We start from the raw sequence: 17,196 nt of genomic DNA, 5'->3' as shown, positions 1-17,196 counted from the left end.
TAACAAAGGAATTACAGCTGAAGCAGATATAGTCAAGAGTTTTATCCAATAAAGAGTTTCATGTTGTAGACCATTTCGTCTTCTCCAAATGTGCCCATTACGATTAATGTACTACGAAGAGTTGCACTAAATTTTTGTGTCGTAGCGTCACACTAACCAGGCAGGTCACTGCCTAGAAAAATGCAGAGTGTGATGATACATCGTTGGATAAAAATGCCACAGAAAGCCAACTTTACGTCTGATAGTCACGTGAGACCAGAGCCGAACCGATGAACAGTTATATTAGACAAATGGCCCTAAACTTGATAGAAAGCATTACTGGACTTATGTTCATATGACGTATTTCCTTCATGTGTGTATACACACATGAATGTTTGGCAGCACTCGTAAAACGTCACAGGACACAGCGGTTAGTGGCAATGGGCAAAGAGCGGCTGGGCTGGTGAATAGTTGTACACTCGTACAATGGAACACCCCGTGAGTAAGGTACGGTTATGTCGAAGCACAAATTAGGCAAGTAATGGGATAAAATGATATCCTCTCATACGCCTCTACCATCTCTGACTGGTGAATCATAGCAGCACCCATCATCCGATTACATGCTTGCAGCACCACTGAGCGAGGAGGTACAAATGCGTAAGGGGCTCGATTTGCCTTCTGAAGTAGCGGCCGTTCAAATTTGTACGTGGCCTTTCTAAATGCCACGAAGGCTCCTTTTAATAGTACCTGGCCAATATCCTGGTTATTTCAGAGGGTATACTCTGTAATGAGCCTGTCCTCGATGTAACGAGAGACTACAACTTATGATCCCTACAACATAGGTAGGTGTGGCATACGGTCCTACACATAATACATCACCACAATGTTCCCAAAACTTGCGTGAATCCTACGAGGTAGAAGAAGGGTGCAGATGCTGTCAGCTGATATCATTTCTATAGCTCTCGTTTGTGACCTCGTAAAATGGGGTGTGACCCCCTTTCATCTCCGCCAGCTGTGGTCAACGTTTTTTCGACTAATTGTTTAGAATGTTTGCTCAACACTTATAGCGCCTCGTGTGGTAAAACACTGGCTTTCTTACAGCAGAATTGCGTTTGAAATTTCCGTCCGACGATCGATATTTAGGTCTTACGTCGTTTTTCTACATTAGTTGAAAGGATGATGGCGGTCTCTTCTTCAGTCCTTCCTCAATACGAGCTTACGATCGGTCTGTAACGGCCTTTTTGTCTACAGGGTGCCAAACATCTGCGTCTTCATCTACATATATACTCCACAAGACAGCATAAGGTACAGGAAAATGTGGCTCATCCGCAAAGGAGACCACATATAGGATGCTAGTGCCGCCTGTCCTATTAAAGGAAGACATCGAAGTAATTCAGTGGCAGGCTATTAGAATTATTACCGGTAGGTTATAACAACACGTAAATGTTAGGAAGATGCTTCGGGAACTCAAATGGGAAGCCCCGGAGGCAACGTTCTTCTCCGTGACTACTATTGGGAAAATATACAGAACCGGCATCTGAAGCCGCCTGCAGAACGATCGTAATGCCACCAACGTATATTTCGCGTAAGGACCACGAAGATAAGATACGAAAATATAGGGCTCATACGGAGGCATACAGACAGCCGATGTTCTCTCTGTTCTGTTTGCTCGTGGAACAGGAAAGTAAATGACTAGTAGTGATACAGGCACCCTCCACGACGCATATGCGGTGGCTTGCGGAGTATCTATGTAGATCTAGTTGTAGACATACTGTACCTTGTAGAGCTACTTGTTATTACCTAGTCATTCGCAAATGGACTGACGAAGTAATGAATGCCACTACGCCTCCGCACGACACCTAATTTTACTTACCGACTGTACGCGGCTTCTACGCAAAATGTACATTGGCGTTAACAGACCTGTTCTGCAGTCAGCTACAAATGCCGCTACTCTAAACTTTATCAGCAGAATATCAGCAAAACAACGTCTTCTTCATTCCAGCCCACAAGGTTAGAAAGGACCCGTCTTATGCACAAAGGTGGCGGGTTATTACAAAGAGTAGCAGCAGTAGAAAAAATGTTCCAGTGACTCCCATTCGAGTTCGCACTAAAGAGTCCTTGTTAGTCGCTTTTGAGTGCCGCTTCTACCTTTCCTAAAATGGGCTGCCCTGCCGTGATAGCGATGCAGACAAATTTTAAAACAAATGTCTGTAACTGCATGATCCACCCAACAGCAATTTTTACGAAATTAGTGTATCTCGTATTTTTTCACCCTTCGTTCACCAAAACAAAGTATACAATATTCACTGCATAATATGGGTACCTACGACCCTTTAACTTTGTTGCACCGTATGATGCGGCTTTAAGCGGTGAAACCGGTTGTGTGTCAATAAAACAAGAATTGTACCAGCTGACAGCGGAATTCTTCATAACACTGTGCTTGTTGATAGCTGCGAAAGCCCTGAATGTAAAACATTTTGTGACCTAGAATAAAAACTATATGGGCAAAGACGCTCTCCTATGGACAAATAGTCGGGTGTAACTCACGCAGTAGGCGTCTGCCTAAGGAAATTCGAGAACGTTAGAGGACGTACTGCAACACATGACGACGTAATACGAGATCCGCATGATTCTGCTCAACGGTTTTCTGGATGGGCAGCCGATCAGTGAAGAAGGCAGCTCGTTACTGCAGACCTCCGGGCGAACTTCCTTCTCCTGACCTCGCACACCCACACAGACCTATACCAAGAGACAGAGAAAAAGAGGGGAGCGGTGTAGGGATGGGCGAGAGGCATGGGCAGGCACCAAACGCCAACGCTGCAGCGAAGAAAAAAGAAAAACTGGCGAGCAGCGTACTACACTTCCTGGAAAGAACTTAACACATCATTCGCTTCCAGGAGAACGGCTAGGGACTGTTTCTTTTTAATTTATCATGATTAGGAAATTTCTTGCAAACCTGGAATCACGAAGCTTCTACGACGTTTTATCCTCATTTTTCGCCAAAGACGTACCGAATAACTGATACGAGTAATAAAACGCCGAGCACAAGCTCGAACTTTGTGGTAAATTCCTTGGCTATCATTTAAGAGGTGCTAAAGTCCACCTTTAAATGCGATTAAATACGTGAAGCACTAAGAAAAGTAAAGACGTAGTAATAGGCATGAAAATTTGAAGCTCAGAGAGTACAGAAGTGGCAAGAAGGGAAACTGAGTGCGAAAGAAAAGAAAAAAATGTCTCCAGACGCTGTAACTGCAGCAAACAGGAAACAAAAACGGTTATAAAGGTGTCCTGCAACTGAATGCAGTTAACATAACAACAACGTTTCGAGCAGTATGCAGGAAAAAAACTGAGAAAGTCTCTCTCACAAGTGCTTACAACAGTTAACTGTGTACTGATGAAACGGAAACTCATTTTTTATTATTTTTATCCAGTGTATATAATGAAGAGAACTGTATCTGAAACTTATGCTGTGGCATTGAGAAAACTCCTTTCATTCACAATTACATGAACTTTACTCTAGCTATCAGAAATCATCTGGAAAGATTTGCGTTCTAAATTCTCACCTATATACATTTTCCTAAGTGGCATACAATTTTAATTTTACACATTGCATAGAAAACCATTCCAAGGCGATCATGATTAAAATATTAACTTTGAACGTCCACATGCCGGTTTAGTCACAGTGAAATTTACTTTTTCTGTGCATAGAGTAAATTCATTGTAGCTTTGCCCTGGAACCAAATAAATTTATTGTAAATGGTGGTTAGCCGACTTGAGTTCATCGTGATGCACCTGGCTTACTGCAATAAACAAGTAGCCCTACCGAACTTTCTTCCGACTGAAGGGTGTAGTGAATATTATGTAAAAACTGTACGATGGAAGATGATATCAAATTTGGAATTGGCTTTAGCTTTGCTACCAGTGGGGAACATATAGAAGGATAATCTGTGAAGCAGTTGTTATTCTAATAGTTTTAAACCAAATTCACTAATGTGTTAAATAGGGACACCATTTAAAGTATACTATACATATCTGCACAAACATACACCGAGGCAACAAAAGTCATGGGATAGCGATGAGCACATATGCAGATGCCTGTAGTGTTCCGTAAACAAGTCATAAAATGACAGTGCTTTGGTGAAGCTGTCATTTGTACTCAGGTGATTCATGTGAAATATTTTCCAACGTGTCTGCCGCCGCAAGATGGGAATCAACTGACTTTGAACGCGGATTGGTAATTGAAGCAAGATGCACAGAAAATTCCATTTCGGAAATAATTACAGAATTCAGTATTCCGAGGTGCACAGTGTCAATAGTGTGCTGAGAATACCAAATTTCACGTATTACCTCTCACGACGGAGAACGCTGTGGCCGACGGTATTCACTTAACGACCGAGAGCAGTGGCGTTTGCATAGAGTTGTCAGTTCTAGCAGACAAACAATACTGCGTGAAATAATCGCAGAAATGTATGTGGGACGTGTGACGAAGGTATCCGTTATGATAGTACCGTGATAATCAGCGTAAATGGGCTATGGCATCAGATGACCTCTGCAAGTATCTTTGTTAATAGCACGAAATCGCCTGCAGTACCTCTCACTCGGCTTGTGACAATGTCGGTTGGACCCTATACTGCTGAAAAACCGTGGCCTGCTCAGATCAGTCCAGATTTCAGAGGGTAACATCTGATGGTAGGATTTGCGTCTCACGCAGAAATTGGAAATTCGAAATTTGGGGTAAGGCCTTATGGGACCAAACTGATGAGGTCATCGGCCCCTAAGCCTACACACTACGTAATCTAACTTAAACTAACTTACGCTATAGACAACACACACACCCATGCCCGAGGGAGGACTTGAACCTCCGACGGGGGAAGCCGCACGGACCGTGAGTAGGCGCCTAGATCGCGTGGCTACCCCGCGCAGCATCTCACATACACTCCAAGAAGCCATGGACCTAAACTGTCATTGGGCCACAACTGTTTACGATTGGTTTGAAGAACTTTCTGGGCAATTCGAGTGAATGATTTGGCGGTTCAAGTCGCTCGATAAGAATCTCATCGAACATTTATGGGACGTAATCGAGAGATCAGTTCGTGCACAAAACCCTTCATCGGCAACATGCTCGCAGTTGTGGAACAATAGAGACAGCATGCTCAATATGTCTACAGGGTCTTCGAACGACTTGTTGAATCCATGCCACGTCGAGCTGCTAGTACGTCTTAAAAAAAAGCATCCAACACGATATTACGACGTATCCCATGACCTTTGTCACCTCAGTGTACTTATTTATCACGTTATCTGTTTTGTGCTGTTATCAGTCACTTTACGATTTATTCATAGATCACGAAACCAATACTTACCCACTATGACCACAGTTAATCAATTTGTTAGGTTACAGAAGCACTTTTAGCAACTTTATCTTTGGATAACGGACTAAAATGAAACAGAAAGTGATACACAGTACATCACTTTATCCCAGGCCTACATTAAAATTAAGTCTGCCACCGGTAGTTTAGTGGTCAGCGCGACACAATGTCAATCCTAAGGGCCCGATTCGATTCACGGGTGGATCGGAGATTTTCTCCGCTCAGGGACTAGATGTTGTGTTGTGCTAATCATCATCATTTCATCCCCATCGACGCGCAAGTCGCCGAAGTGGCGTCAAATCGAAAGACTTGCATCAGGCGAACAGTCTACCCGACGGGAGGCCCTAGTCACATTTACGTTAAAATGAAACTGAAATAAAAATGGATCAACACTCATGCCATTCTCAATTAAACGTGATGGGTAATGTGTGCATCATCATGTGTACAAAACGACTGACACATTGTATTAGCAATGTACTGACTCATAATCCAACACTGATTTTTGGTTTTTTGTTATTTACCAATAATGCGATGATAGTACTAAAGAACGAAACTTCAGTAAGATACAGGGATTCTTTACGACACGTACTAAGAGTTCATTAAATTACTTTATTTCTCTCAGTAACCTAAAGGCGCTAGATAATAGCTGTTTTCAGATTATTTACATAATTGTGTCTCTAGGTGTTTATAGAGGAAACGCCCAAGCAAACAAATTTGTTGAAGAAAGAAGTACAGGGACGTCATTCAAAATGAAATGAACAGATGCTGTTTGGATACTCTATCATAAATATAAGAGAGCTTCTCAAAAAGAGCAGACTGGTGTAAGGGGAGTAGCAACTGGAGAAAGAGAAACAGTCATGAGAGAGCAACTGCAAATATTATTTTAGTCTCTTATTTGAATAATTATAATGCACCGCAACCCTATATTTAGAATTTTCCTGTATAAACACAAACAAATGTGAATGTTTTGCATCAAAAGTTTTCGTACAGATTAACGTGCAGAGTGCCATATTGCGGCATAGACACGGTTCGACACTGTCGCAGATTAGCGACTGCTGGTCTGGTACCCTGCCAACCTGTTTCTAATCTTACGCGGCTTTCCCCACTCTTTTAGGCTAATTATGGTCTCGTCCCCAATGTCTGTCTCAGAAAGTTCGACGTACTATCATTTGAAATTCGATAGTAGTAGTAGTAGTAGTAGTAGTAGTAGTAGTAGTAGTAGTAGTAGTTTTATTCATCCGTAGATCTCTTTTTACAAGGATATAGGACATGTCAAAGTATTTACAAGCAAACACAAAGAAAGTGTACGAGAGTAACAGATAGATTCCGCATGTGACTTCGATGTCTTTGGCTTACTGTGACGGTAGAAAGGACACTCCATCTCAAAGTTAAAAACATTAATATGACATATCTTGAAAACAGTGCCCGCGTGCGACCGGACAAACGCTAGTAGGAAAGAGAGAGTGTCCCAAATCAGCCAGTCAACTGCCACTACTCATGAACTGGCACTTTGAAGTTCACAGACACCTCTAAGTGGGTGGTTCATATTCTCTAGTACATGTTTCTGTATCGTAGTGGCTTTTAATGATTCTTTGCGTGTAGTCTTAGTAGACAGTGGACAACATAAGTGAACTCACGATGGTAGTTATGTCTCAAATAAGTGGTGTGATGAATCCTTAGATATGAAGTAGTAACTAAAAAAATTAAAAAATTAATATAAATTATTTTGTGTAAAGAAAACTTACGTTAAAGTGACACGCTCCACTTCATTACAAAATGTCGTATTCATGATCTATGGAACAAGGATTAATGAAAGGTAATGATGTTTAAAGACATTTTACATAAAATCAGTCAGGGTAACTTTTCACCGTTGAGGATATCTTTGTACCACTTCATGCTTTTGTTTCAAATGGCTACTGCTCCATCTACTTGTTATTTCCTACCAAAAGTAACAATTTTAATACTTCTGTGATTTCTAATGAGCATTTCATTAGTCTTTCCCTCTTCCCCAAAAGACGGTATAACTTTTTACCGGCATTAAAATATAAACTTTACTCTAATAGGGCATATTTAGCGTACATTTTCACTTTTCCAAACATTTACTAACTATATATGTAAAATGTTACAATGTCTTTAGTGATGACTGTTGTGATGTCTAACTTATTTTGTAACTAGCCTTTTGAAGAAAATGGAAAAATGTGGTACAAAGTTACCCAGATTGACTGTGACATTTCCAAATTTAGTCAGCAGTGGAAAAGAATATTCTGAGTAACATCTAAGTTAATAACGAAAACTGAGCTCGAAGACGTTTTAGCAAGGAGCGTAATATTTCGAATTACTAGGTGTTATGGCCCGCTGCCTGTAAATTTAAGCTCTGTGATATTGAGTTTCACATCAAATTGACAAGACGCTTTCTGATGTTTGGGAAAGCTGCTGTCGGTGGTTAAACCTTCAACGAGCAGGATTATCGTACACCTACAATGAGCGAAGGTCTGACAACCTGACCAACGGATCTGTGACTCCGATACACAGTCTGACGATACTGGTAACTCGTGAGGTAGCAGTACTTCTACAGACAACTAAACTACCTCTCATCGGACTGCATCCTTCATTTAGGGGCCAAAAGTAGTTTGTATTGTTGAGAAATTGCTGTCAGTCGACATTGTAATAACGCACTACCGACATTTCCTATATCTGGGACCCATTGCTAAGATCTTGAAGTTACACTTCATTGCTGGTGAGATTTCTTGTGTGTCTGATGTGCAGTGGCTTATATGAAAACCCAGCCATGGTATCAAAAGATCATTAGTTACTTATTACTAAAGCTATCGGTGGCTTAGAAAGAATTTCAAAATGTTACCACGAAGTTCTTTGAGCATTTTTTAAGTTATATGAAATACCTGAAAGTTAGCAAACTAATACAATGTCTAATCTAATAATTTGTTTCGTACATCTAATACTATTCCACAAACGAATATTGCATTAAAAACAGGTACAGTTCACTGTACAGCATTGAAATACCTATAGCCGTCAAAAATATTGTTTCATTTGTTGCATAAGAAAAAATAATTCACAAAAAATTTACACGTGTCCCCGAAGCTGAACCAATCCAAATCCTTTCGTCAGAAACCATGAAAAGGTATATGGGACATGTTTTTAACTAATTAAATATCTAATGACATCTTTATAGAATTTCGTTATAGACTCCACGACCCAGATTAAAACAAAGTATTTTGTATGTGAGTGTTTGTTAGTTGAATAACTGTTTGCCTGTGAGTTTCAAATCCAAATGCAAATAATCGAAGCGTCTGTGATTTCAGGGATGTGCGGCGCAGTGCAGCTGATCGAGCTTCGAGTGCCCGCGCAGGTGGACGTGCGCGACAACGTCAGCATGCTGTGCAACTACTCGACAGACGGCGCCCCGCTCTACTCCGTCAAGTGGTACAAGGACGAGTACGAGTTCTTCCGCTACATGCCTGACGGCAACCCGTCACGCACACAGGCCTTCCCTGTGCCTGGAATAACGCTGCTCGTGAGTATAACAACAACACTACTTTGTGGTTCACTGTGCTCTTCTATTTCTCTTTTATTTCCAGTTTTTCTTGCAGTCTGCAAGAAGGTGCTGCGTAAAAGCTGTATATCGACCTCTCCCTAGCTTCACTACTCCCTTCAAGTACTTGAGAGCCATCCACTCCGCCTCCCATCTCTGTGTCCGAATAAACTCCATTGTAAATATCTTACGTATATCAGGCTCCAACACCTGCCCGGGGCGCGCGACCACTTCAAGGCGGGGAGCTGTGTCAGTCTCTGATCAAATCCGTTCGGTAGATTAACGTCGAGGGGTAATAGTGCCCACCAGCACGTATATGGCTTTTAAGCAGTTTGCCACATCCCATTAGGTGAATACCGGGCAGGTCTCCATGTTCCGCCTCAGATACCTGCTATACAAACATTTAGAATACTTTTTCACATTGCTGCGCGGAGTGGCCGCACGGTTTGAGGCGTCATGTCACAGACTCACAGACTGCACGGGCCCTCCCGCCGGAGAATGGAGCCCTCCCACGGGCATGGGTGTGTGTGTTGTTGTTACCACAGGTTAGTTTAAGTTAGTTTAAGTAGTGTGTAAGTCTAGGGACCGATGACCCAAGTAGTTACGTCCCTTAGGAATTTACACACACTTGCACGCAGATTGCACTCTATACGTCGGCAGTTTGGGTACACTGATTATCCTGGGGATTGAACAGGAGACTGGTGATCTTGGCTGTTTTGCCTCATACATTTACTCTTCCTCAGTAGGTTTAAAAGATACCATGTATCCCCAATCACGCGGAACGTCTTCAATAGTACAATACCTGGCACAAACAGAAATCCCAACACCATGTCGCATCCCAAAGCCTTGGAAACACCGAAATGCTGCGAAGTCTGCACCTTTCACTACATCTCCACGCTATTCATATCCTTTCCCTGGGTCATTTCAGCAACTTTTCCCCTCTCAGATTGTGTTATCATTTCTCATACCTACCCACCCTGCGGAATACGAGTATATTTTCTTTACGTCTCTCTTTCTCAATCAAAGACTTGAGGCAAAGGTTATCCAAAATGCAATCCTAGCCCACATTCGATGTCTTCACCCTTTCTAGTACTTACCCCATATCCCTTCTTACAAAGCTTCCTGCTCAGTCACGCCTGCATCCAAATCCTTCACTAAGAAAATAAACAGAATGTAGTTCCATTATAGCCAGATAGATCACGATCACATCAAGCAAATATTATCCTTTTTATTTTGTCCAATGTATTGTTTTTGTGCTTTAATTGTTGTAATCTAAGGCTGATGAGAGCAAACACGACCGCTGCCAGCTCGCGTTCCCTCCACTTCTGGGACGATGAGGGTTATAAACAATAGTTATATAAAAAGTATGTATTCTAAAACATACTCAACACACTAACATAATATATCTATATTTGATTTATTTTTTCTTTGTTTTAAATTTTTATATGGCTATTGAACTGTACAGTAGGACAGTATACCACGTAAGTCACAGCTTACCACTCAAAAAGATAAAAAAATAAATAAAACATAGATATACATACACACATGCTTATCTTAAAGAATATACAAACACACAAAACACACACACACACACACACACACACACACACACACACACACACAGAGAGAGAGAGAGAGAGAGTTTGCCACACACACACACACACACACACACATAGAGTTTGCCACCTTTCCACCCCAAGAAACCACTGCAGCGTACGTTCTACAGCTCCCATGATACCTCAGTTAACCGTTCACTAGCAACGTCAAGCGCAGTCTACAGTTCAGGCCCAGTGAAATGCGTACCACGTATAGTTAATTGAAAACTTATATATCGGTCATTTAATGGCTAAACAATGGACAATGGGCACGTGGAACGAATAGTAAATACGAAAGTAAGTGGTAAATCACAATAATATAAGTTGTAAGGAAACCAAACTTTTCTACCATGATAGACTTTGTCTCATAACAGGATATGTAGAGCTGAGCAACTGTTTTATTTTATATGCCACTAATGATGTCCAACACAAATAGATGAAATATGTTTCGTTAAAAACCAAACAAACAGTTAGTTGCAATAAACGGATAATTTTTATGTGCATAAGAAACATAATTGAAGTATGAAATAGGGAGAATGACTGCAGATGGTAACACTATTATAAAGATTTGTTTAATTAATTTTGGTAATTTACTTCTCAATAAAACATTCCGTTTCACGCATGAATTCTAAGCGAGTTTTCACACTTTTCTATTCATTGAAGCATCAATCTAAGTTTTGTTTCATGTTGTCCCCAGTTTGTAAATTCGTTGACCGTTTCTATTACTTATTAATCTCTCCAGCATATTGATCCTATGTTAAGTTCTTCTTACTGTAATTCACCATCAACCCAATTGTCATACTTCGAAGGTGGTTCATTTAAGATCGCTTATTCGTATTCCTTGATCCCAGTTCAATGATTTGAAAGTAAAGGCAGAAGAACATAATTTATGTCAAGACCAGTCCAGCTGCATGACTCCTCTCTGAATTGTGAACATTTCGCTCTTTTGGGTACTCCGTTGGAAGCTGTAGATTTTCTGTATAGTTAAACTTCTTCTTTAAGTTAGCGTTTACCCCTTCTAGTATGGACACACTATACTGAGTTCACTAAATGTTTGTGAATTGCGTAAACTTTGTTCTGTGTGTGACCGTATTTTCTGGGGCGGGAGATGGGGACCAGTACACCATTTCCTCAAACGACAGTGTGAAAGGGCTTAAGAACCACATTCATTCAGACGCGTGCACTTACTACAGTCGATAATACGCCGCACTGATTCTATCCCGGTTGGGTTGCCTTCCTGCCTGGCAAGTAAGCACGCTGCGCGTTACGCTACGCGAGGAGGTCAATCTGTGTGTCAACTATTTTAGTTCAAAAGATGCGTTTATTATCTACACTACTGTCCATTAAAATTGCTACACCAAGAAGAAATGCAGATGATAAACGGGTATTCATTGGACAAATATATTATACTAGAACTGACATGTGATTATATTTTCACGCAATTTGGGTGCATAGATCATGAGACTGCAGTAACCAGAACAACTACCTCTGGCCGTAATAACGGCCTTGATACGCCTGGGCATTGAGTCAAACAAAGCTTGGTTGGCGTGTACAGGTACAGCTGCCCATGCAGCTTCAACACGACACCACAGTTCATCAAGAGTAGTGACTGGCGTATTGTGACGAGCCAGTTGCTCGGCAACCATTGACCAGACGTTATCAATTGGTGAGACATCTGGAGAATGTACTGGCCATTGCAGCAGTCGAACATTTTCAGTTTCCAGGAAGGCCCGCACAGGACCTGCAACATGCGGTCGTGCATTATCCTGCTGAAATGTATGGTTTCGCGGGGATCGAATGAAGGGTAGAGCCATGGGTCGTAACGCACCTGATATATAACCTCCACTGTTCGAAGTGCCGTCAATGCGAACAACAGGTGACCGAGACCTGTAACCAATGGCACCTCATACCAACACGCCGCGTGACACGCAAGTATGGCGATGACGAATACACCATTTCAATGTGCGTTCACCGCGATGCCACCAAACACGGATGAGACAATCATGATGCTGTAAACAGAACCAGAATTCATCCGGAAATTGAGGTTTTGCTATTCGTGCACCAAGGTGCACCATCGCAGGCGCTCCTGTCTGTGATGCCGCGTCAAGGGTAACCGCAGCCATGGTCTCCGAGCTGATAGTCCATGCTGCTACAAACGTCCTCGAATTGTTCGTGATGATGGTTGTTGTCTTGCAAACGTCCTATCTGTAGACTCAGGGATCGAGACGTGGCTGCGCGATCCTTTACAGCCATGCGGATAAGCTGCCTATCATCTCGACTGCTAGTGATATGAGGCCATTGGGATCCACCACGACGTTCTGTATTACCCTACTGAACCCACCGATTCCATATTCTGCTAACAGTCATTGGATCTAGACCAACGCGAGCAGCAGCGTCGCGATACGGTAAGCCGCAATTGCGATAGGCTACAATCCGACCTTTATAAAAATCAGAAACGTGATGGTACGCATGTCTCCTCCTTATAAGAGGCATCAAAACAACGTTTCACCAGGCAACGCCGGTCAACTGCTGTTAGTGTATGAGAAATCGGTTGGAAACTTTCCTAGTGTCAGCACGTTGTAGGTGTCGCCACCGGCGCCAACCTTGTGTGAATGATCTGGAAAGCTAATCATTTGCATATCACAGCATCTTCTTCCTGTCGGTTAAACTTCGCGTCTGTAGCACGTCATCTTCGTGGTGTAGCAATTTTAATGGCCAGTAGTCTATTAGATTCTCTCTCCACGTACATCCAACAGTCTTCTTTTTTTAAATATTCCGTTTAATCCTAGCCCTTACCCGCGCTTAAAATAAACCATTGCTACAACCATTCTCATTTCAGACACGACATAATAATACTAAGAATGATTACTGATTCATTTTGTAAATGTTTGTGTGTGAGTGTAAATAACTTTGGTTTAGATGGATGAGGACTCATAGGTAGGCCGCTGTCATTCCTCCCCAAATAAGAGAGATTTAAATAACTTGGAAGTACAAGTGGAGAGCCTTATCCCACAAAATCCTTGAGTGACATAAACTGCCTCCTCATTTCCGCCTCCAAGTTTCTTCTCTGACCTGTATTCTGCACCGGCTCATAAAACTGCAAGACCTCGGACATATACAGGGTGTCCCAACGAATCTGGTACTCCTAACGCCAGAGAGTGAAGTAACGAAGAACTATCTAAAAATAATAATTGATAGTAACGTTACAAATATGCAGTTATCTGTTTATAAGAGATGATGGAAGTGTTGGTCATAGGCATCGAGGCATCAGTGACTTCATGTGATAACGTTACCGGCCACACGCTGTAATTCTACAAACGTGATGTTCTTAATTTCTCAAGTAACGTTCCGTTTAAGATTGTCCATTGTTGGAGGACTGTCAGCATACACTTTTCTGTTTAGTATGCCCCATAAATAAAAATTACTCGATTTTAAGTCCGGGGACCTTGGGGGACGGAGCACTATACTTTCAGAATGGCTCTGGGCTCTATGGGACTTAACTTCTGAGGTCATCAGTCCCCTAGAACTTAGAACTACTCAAACCTAACCAACCTAAGGACATCAGACACATCCATTCCCGAGGCAGGATTCGAACTGCGATCGTAGCGGTCGCGCGGTTCCAGACTGTAGCGCCTAGAACCGCTGGGCAACCCCGACCGGCAGCATTGTACTGACAAGTCTGTCTTCAGGAAGCACTTTGGTGATGTGGGCCATACTTTGGTCGGATGTGTGAGAGGTTGTTGAAATACTGCATACAGCTTCTCTTCTGCTGTTAATTATGCTTAGAGAGAGACAAAAATCTTTAGATATCTGGAACTATTTAAGTCTTAATAGGAAAAAATGGGGCCTATAGTGCAAAATTCCGGACAACACACACCAAACACCTGTCTTCTCGGAGAGGAGAGATTCTTTATGCAGAATATGTGGGTTGTCCTGCTACCAGTATCTGCAACTCTGGGAGGTTACAAAACCTGTCATAAAGTACAGGAAGGGATCCAAGTAACCGTTAGCTATAGATTTAAGGGCCAGTTACAATAATTAACTCTTTTCCTGAGCCGTAAATTTCAACTCTTGCACCACAATCACATGGCAGGCCTTTAATATTATATCTTTAAGTATACAGTGACACGATGTACAAGATACACCAACCTGATCCGATAACCGGTTCGCCGACTTGCAGGGAATTTTCGTTATGTCCTTGCGAATTCTATCTATAGTTTCAGTGGTCCTCACTGTCGGTCGCCAATTCCTCTGCACATTCTCGATGTATCCTCCATCGCTTGTACAGATCTTAAGTAATGCTGGTCGTGGGGAGTTTCCTACCAGGATACTTCTCTAGAAACGTTTCTTTACGTTCCTTGATGTAGTGTGCTTTTATATAACACTCCACAATATCAATTCTCTGTTCCAATCTAGACTGTCACATTTCTATAAAAGCTCAGTAGTAGGAGCTTCTCACAACAAGTGACGTACGAACACCCAGATGCACTCAGCTTCCGATGAAATGCAAATTAAGGAGCTGTGGGGACAGTATTGCCATTTCACTAGCATTTCGTCCAGAGATGATTAACCGGAACGTGGGCGTACCGGTTTTACGTGAGACTCCCCGTATATCATCCACACCTCTCCCACAGCTTCTAACGTAACATAATCTAACAGAGTCCTAACTCCCCACATCTCTGAGCGCCCATGCTTGCCATCACAGCTGCATCAGAGTATTCTACCGTTCATTTTGTTTCAAAACATTCGCATCCTTTCTTGGACCATTCAGCTACCGTCTTCTCCTACATGACCTATCTACCAAGTGTTAATTGTGAACTATAACAACTTTTCCTCAGTTCCAATTTAGGTTCCAATAAACTTTCTTGTGCTAATTTAAATCGTACTCTTCTCGTAATTTCTATTTCTTCCCTCATAAGCATCCCCTATCGATTTTCGCGTAAATCATGTCCACTAGATTCCACATCCAAGATTCTTACCTCGGAATTCCAGTAGCCACAACAGCACCATCATCGAAACTGAGAAAAATTCTCAACACCAACATAATGTAGTGTATATTATTTCAAACTTTAGTTTTATAAATCAAACAATGAAGAACAGTAATTGTGCACTGCCAGCTCACGTAAATAGTGGGGACTGGTATTTAAAAATAAACAAAAAGACGCAGCTTTATCCACGTCTTTCAGTGAACACATGAAACCGCAAACTATACCCCTATGTGTTGCCATTCTTAACCAATTTGCCTGCTGATGTAACCGGTAGATGTTTCTAATAAATCTTTCCCAATATCAGGCAACAATTGTAGGTTAAAAAATGGTTCAAATGGCTCTTAGCACTATGGGACTTAACATCTGAGGTCATCAATCCCCTAGAACTTAGAACTACTTAAACCTAACTAACCTAAGGACATCACACACGTCCATGCCCGAGGCAGGATTCGAACCTGCGACCGTAGCGGACGCGCGGTTCCAGACTGAAGCGCCTAGGACCGCTCGGTTACACTGGCCGGCTAATTGTAGGATAAACCATCCTATAATCCTCAGCATCCAGTTGCGTAAATTTTTCAAACCATCGTTCCATTTTGGTCAGTAACTCACATATTGGACTAAACTCTAACTTAAACTGCAATCAAAAACTCGCCTGTTAACTATTCAGCTGATTCCCAGAATAGACAATTTTAATGAAACTATTATTCGGTCTAAGATGATGTTTGCATCCCTCCACCTTTCTTCATATTTCTAAAGCCACTACGACACTCATATTTTCCTACGTAACGTGACCTGGATTGTCTCTCCCTCAAAATTCCATCACCTCCATCAAATCCTTCAATCTCATGCACCACACCATGGTTTTCATAACCACTAACCTTCTCACACTAAATGTCTTACAGGTTCGTCGAATTCCCTTTTATCATTGACCACACAAACATCTTTGTGCGTCTATGTCCTTATCGTCGACGCCACATGAAGCAAAATTATACGCATCTCATTAACTTGTGCTAAACAATCTCGTTAACTCTTCCACAATGTCCAATCCCGATACCCTGCCGCAACTTTATCAGTCATGCCTCAGACTATATAACTACACTTACATAACATCCTCTTTCAGTGAAACTTCGACAGACTCAGACTTCCATCAAAGAAATGTTATCTTGTCCGATCTAACGAACTCCACGCCTCTCTTCCCACACCAGGAGTTGGTCATATTTTCACGTTATACTTACCTACACTTCAATGCTTCTCTTCCACTAAACTTCCAAAAATACTCTTGCCCCACATAAAAACACACCTGCTCCTCCTAACAACATTTCATGCCCCACTCTCCTGCTCCGGATCTAGTGCTGGGACCAGTTATTTTGTGATCCACCGAAAGGGTTTCTTTCATTAAATACAGAAATCAGAATAATATTTTTAAAGTGGAAACTGTAACTTTATGAAGTTCTAATACCTATATTAACAATACTTTTAAATAATAGGAAAAATACACTATGTAATCAAAAATATCCGGACATCCCCAAATTCATACTTGTGTTATGTTAGATGCATTATGCAGCCACGTACTACCAGGTACTCTATATCAGTGACCTCAGTAGTCACTAGACAACGTGAGAGAACAGAATGTGGCGCTTCGTTAAGAATGGGCTGCCGTTCCTCAAGAAACATTCTAGCATCTGACTGAACGTATGTCTGCGAGAGTGGAAGCTGTC

The 17,196-nt window shown here is 41.8% G+C and overlaps 1 protein-coding gene across 1 annotated transcript in view; it reads left to right on the top strand.

Moving 5' to 3' along the window:
* Positions 1-17,196, top strand: part of LOC126298455 (uncharacterized) — a 1,052,314-nt gene that overhangs the window by 548,915 nt on the left and 486,203 nt on the right. Inside the window, exon 2 of the mRNA XM_049989787.1 lies at positions 8,666-8,877. Coding sequence (XP_049845744.1) covers positions 8,666-8,877 — 212 coding nt within the window. The remainder of the gene's footprint in view (positions 1-8,665; positions 8,878-17,196) is intronic.

The sequence above is a fragment of the Schistocerca gregaria genome, chromosome X, assembly GCF_023897955.1.
Source record: "Schistocerca gregaria isolate iqSchGreg1 chromosome X, iqSchGreg1.2, whole genome shotgun sequence".
Classification (NCBI taxonomy): domain Eukaryota; kingdom Metazoa; phylum Arthropoda; class Insecta; order Orthoptera; family Acrididae; genus Schistocerca; species Schistocerca gregaria.
Note: the sequence above shows the minus strand (reverse complement) of the source record. Positions and strands in the feature narration are given on the sequence as shown.